General features: G+C 46.6%; 2 protein-coding genes across 2 annotated transcripts; one reads left to right on the top strand and one right to left on the bottom strand.

Annotated features, from left to right (window-relative positions):
- Positions 1-2,239: 2,239 nt before the first annotated feature.
- Positions 2,240-2,569, bottom strand: T265_04503 (hypothetical protein; the record flags this gene model as incomplete). Its single annotated transcript, XM_009169258.1, has 1 exon — positions 2,240-2,569. The coding sequence occupies one exon, from the start codon at positions 2,567-2,569 to the stop codon at positions 2,240-2,242; it is 330 nt and encodes a 109-aa protein (XP_009167522.1).
- Positions 2,570-5,616: 3,047 nt separating this feature from the next.
- On the top strand, positions 5,617-6,317 carry T265_04502 (hypothetical protein; the record flags this gene model as incomplete). Its single annotated transcript, XM_009169257.1, has 2 exons — positions 5,617-5,976; positions 6,012-6,317. The coding sequence occupies 2 exons, from the start codon at positions 5,668-5,670 to the stop codon at positions 6,315-6,317; spliced, it is 615 nt and encodes a 204-aa protein (XP_009167521.1).
- Between the last annotated feature and the right edge of the window lie 4,086 nt (positions 6,318-10,403).

Below are 10,403 nucleotides of genomic sequence, written 5' to 3'. Positions count from 1 at the left end.
GAATTAAGTCTTACAACTACGAGACATTTAAAACTTATGGTAGTGCGCTCCAGACGAGTTAAGGTTACCATACATGTTCGACTTCATCTTGTTAACATGATTTGAATAACCACTAAATCAACGACGACAAAATTCATTCCATGTTGTTACCGGGTAGACGAAAGCCTCAGAGACGGTAGGCAGCGCGTTGGGCCGCATTGTACAACCATGCCACCCCAAGTTCTACCGTCGAATTTGTCAACGAGGAAACGTTTATGGTATAGAGGAGAGTTTTGACCCGGATTTTAGCTAATTGCCAGTCACCAGTCGATGTGACACTGCTTGGGATCACGTTATAAACCGCCACTCGATCCCCTTCGATTGTGGCTTGCTGGCTTCATTCATTTTACGTTGCAGCCTGTTAGGACGCGTCCAGACGGGAAAAAAGCACATGTTCAACGAGTGATGCATCACCAAGGTCACCATCGGTACGTCAGGAAAGTACGTGAGTTGGCGGTTCTCACCAAACACGGCTTAGCAACACACGACCAGTGTATGTACGCTCTGTATGTTTTGTCCTGACTATACAGTCGTATCCCGAGTTCTCTGTCTTCTCCCTATCGCGCAGTCTGTCAGGCTCAGTGCAGGCGTAACCAATAGACGGCCAGCCACGATACAACATAACCATTATGTCGTACGCGACAATGGCCAGAGTAACGCCGAAAATTTTAGCTTCAAACGCGCACGGGCTTGGAGGGCAATGTTAGTGGACAATATTCTCTAGACTCTTTTCTCTCTTTGCCAAGCTGCCCAACTCGGTTCCCAAAATTTCGTCGTCAACAAAGGTGAAATTCCCAGTAACCGTCAGCTAGTCTTAGTACCTCGATGCTCATGACATTTTTGGAATTATGCGCCATTTGTTGTTTTGGAATGTTACCGCCGATTATGATTGGTTGGTTAAATGATCAGTACAGTTGATCGTCTGGCTCGCATGACGTTTTAGATTCACCATTCTAACTCACTTCCATGGTCTTTCACCTGCCGGTCCCGCGGTTTACACTTTTGTACTTGACCTACCGTCCCGCTTGGGTTGTTAATTAGGTTGGTCGTCCTTCTTTAGTGGGGCTTAGGCTGCGTTGGTTGCGACATGACAGCTAACCGAATTCGAGGCACAGTAGCGTGCATCTATGGACCCATTTGTGTGTCGTTTATTCGCGTGCCTGGATCTCCATGGTTTCCAGATCATTACCATGTCCCTCGTCTTCTTGGTAGGAAAATGAGGAAAGCGTATCATGCCTTCTGACTACTGCAACTTGGTCTTTCGCCAAGTTTATGGTTTGTATCTTGTTGTTCCAGCAGCATTTGTAACAGCTGATGAATTTACTTCGGTGAACATCAATGTTTCTTGTGTCCCGGTAGACCTTCTTCGGTACCGAAACCGATTCCCCCAAAGTAGCCATTGGTTTTTAAGCTATCAGGAGCCAGGTTGTTTGCATTGGTCTAACTGTAGGTTAAGAAAGACTTCTGACGTACGCTGAGGCTATAGTTTGCTTGTGTGCTTATGCTTACGTTGGGATTGTTGCTGTCGAAAATCATTTTCTTCGCACTCCTTTTAACTGACTGGGATGGGTAGCGGTAATTTTGATCTGCTTGGCTATCTAAGGTTTTTCTAAGCATAGTTGCATTTTAGTATAATTCCGCCTTCCTGAAAACTTGCGATTCATTGGGTGCTTGCTGCGGTAATTCAGCATCTGATACACACGTGTTTTCTGCCGATGCATGAATGTTTGTAGGTACCTGTGCGCAGTACGGCTAGTTAGCACATCTGAATTCTCTTTTATCTGTCCCTCAATATAGTCTTTAGCAGCTCATGAGTAGGTTGCTCTGCAGAAATTTTCATACCAACTAGGTGTATTCCAGGTTACAGATCAAGAAATTTGGACTGATTGTTAGAGTTGTATTGTGCCTCGGCCTTCTATCATGGCATGGACAATGAAGCCGGATATGGATGATCCATGAAGAATCCCTTGCAACTGATCGCAAATCTCTCTATCAAATTTGAAGTGCGTAGCTATGCAGCGCTTCAGTGATTTGCACGTGAGTATTGGTCTTATTTCTCTCGATATGTCTGGATTGTTCCGAAATAGTCCCTTCACGGCTTGTCCAGCGAGTCTATGGTTCTTGAAGTGAATAATACAATGACGCCAACATCACAGTTTGGTTATTCCCAATTTCGACCTGCCATTTGTTGAGACACGCTTCAGAGGGGCACACCGTGTATTCCAGCAGCAAGACCCTCTACCCCTTTGTAAGCCGTTTGCTTGCTTGAAACTTTTTGGAAATTTGTCCCTTGGCAATAATGGTGCCATTTGGATTCGTTATACACCAACCGAAAATAGTTATTTTGCGTGTCTTCGCAGAGTCCTAAGTGTCGGTGTAGCTGTTTGCTTGCAAATTGAGGTCCTGGTTCATCGGTGGATAGACGCATGCACGCCGGTAGCTGCTTAGGTGCCATACTCGGATACGGGTCATCCGGTACCACTGTCATTGGGTTTCTATTTTCTGGTGGCATAATGTAGACCCATGCCATCACTTTTTTTACCAACCACGCGCCCCGTTTCGATATTGCTGGGGCATTTTATTCGCAATGATTGCTGATTCAAACACTTCTGTTGCTTCAAGTGTCTCAGTGAACAGCACACCGACCGGCCTTTTGACTACCTATCAATCTAAGGAGCTCCATGATGTTTATCTGATGTGGGGGACCCCGTGCAGAGCTAAACGTGGATACGCTCCTTCAGACTGCGCTTACACACTGACGTATTCCGGAGACTATGAATAAATTGGACCACTACTGAACTGAGATGAATTTCCATTGAATGTTTCATAGTTTTTTGAAAACATCCGGCTGGCCCAAACTGGTTGCGCCACTCTCTTGATTGGAGAAAAATCAGACGGTCCTGAGCGTTTCATTGGTCACTTGCAGAACGAGATCGAGCTACGAGTCGCAGAGCTTCACATGAAGTTCAACGGCCTCATGTAGAGCCCCGATCTCACGACAAGCAACTATTATATATTCATTATCCACAGAACTGGCAATGAACGACAACCAAGGTGATAATCCACGTGCTTATCTTAGAAGCTGCACATGGGGACTGTGGTATTATTCGATGTGGTTGGAAGAACTAGTAGCAGCCCCACAGGAATGTGGAGGGAACGCGCAACGAAGCAAATTGTTGTGCTATTCAGCCATTCTTATGCAAACTAGGTTTGTTAGATAGAATATTCAAAGATCTTACTAAGAGGAACTCCATTCATGCAACAAATGGCTTTGCGGAGGCACCTTTGATCGGAAATCCCAACGGATATCACCCGGTTGTACCATCGACCGGACCTCCTTGGCCCCACGATGTTCCTAGCTGTAGAGCCTTTACGAATGGAATAAAACCTTTTATGCCGAAATCTTGCGTTTTGTTGCGTACGTGGTCAAACTAGAACTCCATCCTTATCTACGTCCAGATTATCGCAGACCACCAAATTCCATTGTCAGTTGAAGAAATCGCACTTCTCGGGGCAATATCCAGGTGGAATACTTTCCTAGCATCAATGGGACGCCGGGATGTCAAGATGTTCCTCAAAAGTCTGGGCTGGTATCCTGAACACAATTCCCTGCGTTTTTGGCCCATCAAGGACACGAAATGGCTCACAAATTTCAGTGCCATTGTGAGAATAATGGGCCCCCCTCTGAGCAGGCCGAGCATTAGACGCCCACTCAAAATTTCTCTGCAACGGTAGTTTGAAAGAAGGGATCTTCATCATAACGTTTTAGTGTTTGATGTTATATACACATGCCCTTAAAAGTTCCACATGCGGCCGCAGTTTTACTAGAAGTTTTTAGACGAACTCGGAGTCGTTATGAGCGTGTAATTCGTATTTCAGTGGATGCCTACAGCTTCACGTATTATGTCTTTGAAAACGATGTGAAATTTTGTGAAAAAGTTGATTTCTTTAAGAATCACGCCCCTTTCATCCGCGCAAACTCAGAATGGAGTGGCCGTTCGCGAAGTGCATACGAAAAATTCATCTATCGCTGCGGCAAGCGCCCCTCGGAACCAAGTAATCCGTCACAGCTAGTAAGTGTTTTCATGATGGTCAGCACACGTTATATCTGGCGTGGGGCAAGGTATGATCTCCACTGATACATATATCCACTAATGGCACCGTTGGGTGAACTATTGGATTTGTGGACAGAACAGACCGGTGGTACAGTAGGATGACAACTTTCTTTCAGGTCCTCCAACAAATCAAGCGGACTGAGACGGTCTTCTGGGTGCACGTAACACACTCGTCTGGGAAATATTATTAATATGGTGAACTACGAGTGGGCCATCAATTTGGGCATGGTAATCGCGGTAACGTCAACGCGACGCTGTACTTGGGTTTGTCAAGAGCCTCGTACATAATTATCTTGGATGAACCGTTTGGGGTTGTCATTGTAGTTAAGATATTCTTGGATGGTACCGGGTACAATTGCGAGTATGAGGGTCCGTACTTATGCCGTTAGACTAGGATATCACGCATAGTCGGGGCCTCATTTTGATCAGTCCGCATACATACTGGCCTGATGCTTAATAAAAGTGGCAAAGTTAAGCGGTATCGCGCATAGTTTTGGGTGAGTTACTCTGCCATGGCGAGGCCCCATGATCAGCGTGGTACAAAGATACGGACCCAGTAGTTAAGACAAGTAATCGAGGTGAGTGACAACGACTACCCTTATCCTAGTGATCGCTTTCTGGCGGTCACCACCTGTGGCGTGTCGTATTCCCAATAGGAATGACATCACTGTGTTAGTAGTTTACCAACAGCTATCCCGTGACGCCGTATTATCTATAGGCCAGTGGGAAGAGGATCATTCTCGGAGATCGCACTTGCACCTCCACTGCACAGTTCGTGCTGCTGCCTAACAGTGTTGTACTTATCGGAAGCTGAGCTTCACAGGAAAATTCGGTGCAACGAAGCTCGCTGAACAAAATCATCGCATTTGTTAAATCTGCGGAGTTTAAAGCAAAAAAACGTCAATGACCGATTTTCCTGAATGGAAATTGCATCGGTTATTCAGTAGATGTAATTTTTTCCTTACGAACACCGAAGAACGCCAAAACATGCTAGAGTGCAATTTTGGGATTGCTTTAGCCCATCTGGTACACTTAATATCTTTCGAAAATTCAACTACATTGTGCGATTACTGAGCTCCATAAAATACTTCCCCAGCATCGTTGATATCCCGAGATGCCTAGATGGAGCTCAGAAGATTGCACTCGTACTCCGAACTCAATTGCCTGTCTCTTTTAACCCAAAAAGGCACGTCGGAGCTTATGAAAATTCAATTCCATTTTGCGAATACTGAAAGCTCTCCAGTTACCCTGGTTTAAGCTATCCGCTTTCGTAGGTATTGAAAATCTTTTGTTTTCGAATTACCGTCTTCTCTTTACTAATTTGCTCTTGCAGAAAACAGAGAAACCGGTTGTGTACCATCGGTACGTCCTCCGCAATTCTGTCAGTGACGTATTCCGTCTGTTGTGTAAACCTATTGTTTTACTGGGCGGCACTGTTTTTGGCGGTCCAAGGTCGGCGTCACGTTTGTGCTCGGAGTTCTTGTCTAAAACTCGTTCTTTTATTAGAGTGAACATGGGCGCGTATAAGTTCATGCAGGAGCTTTATAGGCATAAACAGTCCGACGTGATGCGATTCATACGTCGGATGCGTTGTTGGGAATATAGGCAGACGAACGCCATTGTTCGCTGCAGTCGTCCGACCCGTCCTGATCGCGCAAGACGTTTGGGATACAAGGCAAAACAGGGATATGTGATTTATCGTATTCGTATACGCCGTGGTGGACGTAAGCGTCAAGTTGCAAAGGGGGCAACTTTCGGAAAACCCACCAATGAGGGTGTCAACCAACTGAAGAATCAACGTTCGATTCAAGGTGTCGCTGAGGTAAGTCTATGCTCTACCTGACTTTCGCTCCCTAGGAACGGGTTGGTCGGAAGTGTGGGGCGTTGAGGGTCCTGAACTCTTATTGGGTTGGGGAAGACAGCACCTTCAAATTCTACGAGGTGATCTGCATCGACCCCTTCCACAAAGCGATCCGGCGTGACCCAAGCATTCGTTGGATATGCAAAGCCCACCAGAAGCATCGGGAGATGCGTGGATTGACATCGGCTAATAAGAAGTCTCGTGGCTTAGGACGTGGCCACAAGTTCCACAAGACAATCGGTGGATCACGACGGGCCGCGTGGAAACGTCTGAACCAAGTTCCCATGCGCCGAAAGCGGTGATTGTAACTTTTCCGTCGGTATTACAATTTTCGGTGATGCTTATGTTCTCCATAGTTCCTGGTTAGGTAGAAGTCAGGATTTTAGTAGTTTTTCTGATAGCGGAGCTCCCAGGTGCGTCGTATACGTTATCGTCTTTTGTAAACGTGCATGGGTTGGGCCGATTCTAACGCTTACCAGCTCATTTGTTAACACTCGTATGGTCCGCTGAATTCTCCTCTGTGTCCCCGTAGTACGCTTGAATCATACCCAAATTCTCATGAGTTTGATGCCACGGCGATAAATTTGGTCTCAGCAGGCAACTAAGTGTGTCCTGTCTCTGGCGATGATGCCTTTGGCGCGTCCAGATGCACTGCGCTTTCTAGTTTCCTGTGTCGTGCGCTTTGATGTTTACGTATATGTTAGTAGTTAGTAGGTTTTGTCAGCTGTCTGCTCAATATTCCGTACACGCCAAACATCTGGTGTTGGAATTATAAAGGAGTACGTTTCCGGTGCTGTTTACCTACGGGGGCCAGATGGCTCAAGTGTGGCAGAACACGAATTCACTGACCCGTAAGTTCCGTGATTCTAAACTAACTACAGCACCTAAACTTCTGGCAACCTGAAACAATCTCAGCTCTCGTGTTTCCTTCAGGTAGCACGGCAGTTAGGCCCCAAAGCGGTTCCAGCTGAACGATTTTTTATACGTTAGTGGTCGGCATGAAGCTCGAAACGGCTCACTGGTCAAAGCGCGAATTTACTGTCCAGAAGGTCCGTGGCTCGAACTCATCCTCAGCATTCTGACCGTTTTTTAGGCTTGGAAAGCGTGGCGGTATCTCAATCTTGCAGTTTTTCGGTGGCGTGCTAGCTGGACAAGATAGCCCAGTGGTTAAAGCGCGATTTTTTCGACTGTAACGTTCGTGGTTTGAACTTGACCTCTGCCTTCCGATTTCCCCCGTCTAGGCTTGGGCAACCCGGCACTATCCCAGCCCTGGTGCTTCTGGTGGCATGGTAGTTAGGGTGTTACAGCTGAGCTACTAATATTTTATCGTCTGCTCTTCCCCCAACGAGCCACCCACCTAGAATGTGAAAAAAGACTACAAAGGGTAGATGTTGCCGCGGTCAGCCATGCAGGGTGGGGACCACTAGACTTGCGTGAGCTTCGCTGGATACCGCAAGAAATGATGGCCCATCCTCATCGACTGCATGACATCAATGTTCAAAACTGAAGATCTGCTGACGCTGTCATGATTTATTTGAAAACCTTATTGTGAATAACAGAATAAAGGCGGACGGGTAAGGGACTCTGCTAGACTACTACAATCATCCCGGGGTGCCTACACCTTTAGACAATCAGGCAATATGGATAGAAACTGATAACAAGAACGCCATTGACATCGACTATCACCCATATCTTGCACCGCCTCCAACCAGGTGCAGTGAGGATCAGGTGGTCCTCGTCCTGGAAGGCGAGTGACACCGATGGTACCTAAATTGCTTGGGCGCCGGCAATATCCCTCACCGCCTCCAACCAGGTGCAGTGAGGATCAGGTGGTCCTCGTCCTGGAAGGCGAGTGACACCGATGGTACCTAAATTGCTTGGGCGCCGGCATCAAATATCCCTCCTCGCCTTTTCTTTTCTGCCCAAGATTTTAAATGAATGAAATTTGCGTTGGCACGGCAGTGGAGCATCAGTGTCAACCCTGATGTTGACCTGTTCATTGTTGAGTTTTCCAATAGGGAAGTGAAGCATCGGTGTTGAACACTGATGTCATGCTCTCATGCTGATGTCATGATGGTGATGAGTTTTCCATTTAGCAGCGGACTGAAGTAAGCACTTCGGAGCGGTCATTTTCATGTTCCATCTATATAGTTTCTCTACATTCTACTGAGTTTGGGAGTAGCTGGACACCAACCCCTTTGGATCGCCCAGCGTCTGACCTTGACAGCTGGCTGTTTGTCCAGTGGTGATTTCCGTTCCAATTGCATTTACTGCGCGTCTTCCTTGTGGGGCTAACCGCTAAGCCAAGCGCATGGAGCAGATCTCGATAACGCAACTAGTCTTTAATCTGTAGCACCCTTTCGGTGCCCAGCTGCTATGCAATCCTAGGATGCACAAAGGGGTTGTGCCAGGTCGCCTAAGTCTGAACGGGAGCAATTGAGATACTGAGGTGTTCGAACCACGGGCCGTCCGAGTAGTAGGTTTGCGCCCTAACGAGACTACGTACAGCGTTTGGCTGATCTCAAAACTGATGCTCCCATGCTTCTGTGGACCAACCTGCTGGGGGTACTTCGCTGTAGGCTCACCTGCGACGTCAATCAGTTTTATATGACAGTTCACTTTTCGAGACTGGCCTTGTTGTTTGGAGGCGTGAATTGTCCGCACGAAAGCATGTTTTTATGTATTATCAACTTCTGAAATAGGCAAAGTCGTCTGGCCACATGATGTCCTCTGACAGCATGCCAGCTACGAAGTTAGACTGATCACTTACTGACTACCGGTCGTTTTGGAGCACCTCTGTGAATCCCGACCATGCATACTCGTTTCTCTTCGTTTCCGTGGGCCGCGTAAGGGACGGACGACCAGTCTAGCAAGTATGAGTCTGACAAATACGGAATTCATACTAGTTTGAAAAAATAGTTTTCTGGACTCTTCCAGATGCTTCACCGTCGAGTTTCATTTTATTTTTTCTGAAATGAGATGGCCGCGTTGTCGGGGATTTTGCTCGTGGCATGGAGCTGCCGAATCCGATCAAATATTGGATATCATATAGAACATTACTTCTGCTTGAGTCTCTTACAGGTGTTCTAACGGGCCATGAACGTAATTCAGCTTGGCGAATTACCAGACGTCAAGTGCAGGTGAGCTTGATTGTCACACTTGGAGCCTGGTGGATACAGAAGGCTAGGGAAGTGGAGGAGGCCCGGGAAGCCGGGAATTTCCGTAGATTTTTCCGGTTAGTCCGTGCGACCGGCCCCCGAAAACCGTCTGTTAGTGAGCCATCAAGGATCAAGTTGGTGCGACCATCATCATTAAAGAACGGCCAGCCACTGGCCGAATACTACGGACGTCATTCCTCGTGGACAGAGAATCCAGAACCCCTATGGCCTTGGATTTTTATCTTTAGATACGTCCTTCATGTTTTCAAACGTGTGGAAGTATATGGAGAGCTCTCCAGAAGCTTCCGTAGTATTTGACAAGGATACCCACTATCCATTCCTTTTTAATTTCGTGGTGGACAAGATAGTGGGACGAACACTGGGTGTGATTCAAGGGTTTATTGTTCTAATAGCTGCTAGAAAACCTCAATCTGGATTGTGAGCATCTCTGGATGCTTGTGGTAAGCCAACACAAGGTCCCTCCCTCATCCACTGTTCTTTCACTTTAGGGCATTAAATTTGATCAAACAAACTGGTACGACAGTTGAGCGTAATTACCAACACTGATGTTCGTTTCGGTGATGATGGTTCTAATAGCTGCTAGAAAACCTCAATCTGGATTGTGAGCATCTCTGGATGCTTGTGGTAAGCCAACACAAGGTCCCTCCCTCATCCACTGTTCTTTCACTTTAGGGCATTAAATTTGATCAAACAAACTGGTACGACAGTTGAGCGTAATTACCAACACTGATGTTCGTTTCCGGTGATGATGATGATGATGACACATGCTAATGGAAACAGCATTTAGAAACATGTCCATGGATTCAAATCATCCACTGGAAATCTTGCACTCGACCGAAGGCATACTGAGTTTCACCGAAACCAATGAGTTTGATTAGTACCACGCATCCCTGTTGGTTATTTTGGCACAAGCCTTTAGAAAGCCCCGCTTGTGATCTCACATGATCGCAAGTCTGAGATGGCAGGCCAGTCGACAGAGTCAGTTGTGGCTTAAAAATACGGAGGTGCCGAAACTGGGTCACGACTTTGTTCTAGCACTTGGTGGAGTGTGAAGATAGGGTTGAAACAAGATCTGTCCGGCCAGAATTCCGCTTGTTGCTCTCGATTCACCGTGGTCATAGTCATCCAAAGTCGGAGTTTTCAGCTTCACCGTTTCTAGGATCCAACAGAATTGCTAGATTTTTTGAATGCGTTGGACGCGTCCTTTAT

Source organism: Opisthorchis viverrini, assembly GCF_000715545.1.
Source record: "Opisthorchis viverrini unplaced genomic scaffold opera_v5_74, whole genome shotgun sequence".
Taxonomy (NCBI): Eukaryota; Metazoa; Platyhelminthes; class Trematoda; order Opisthorchiida; family Opisthorchiidae; genus Opisthorchis; species Opisthorchis viverrini.
Note: the sequence above shows the minus strand (reverse complement) of the source record. Positions and strands in the feature narration are given on the sequence as shown.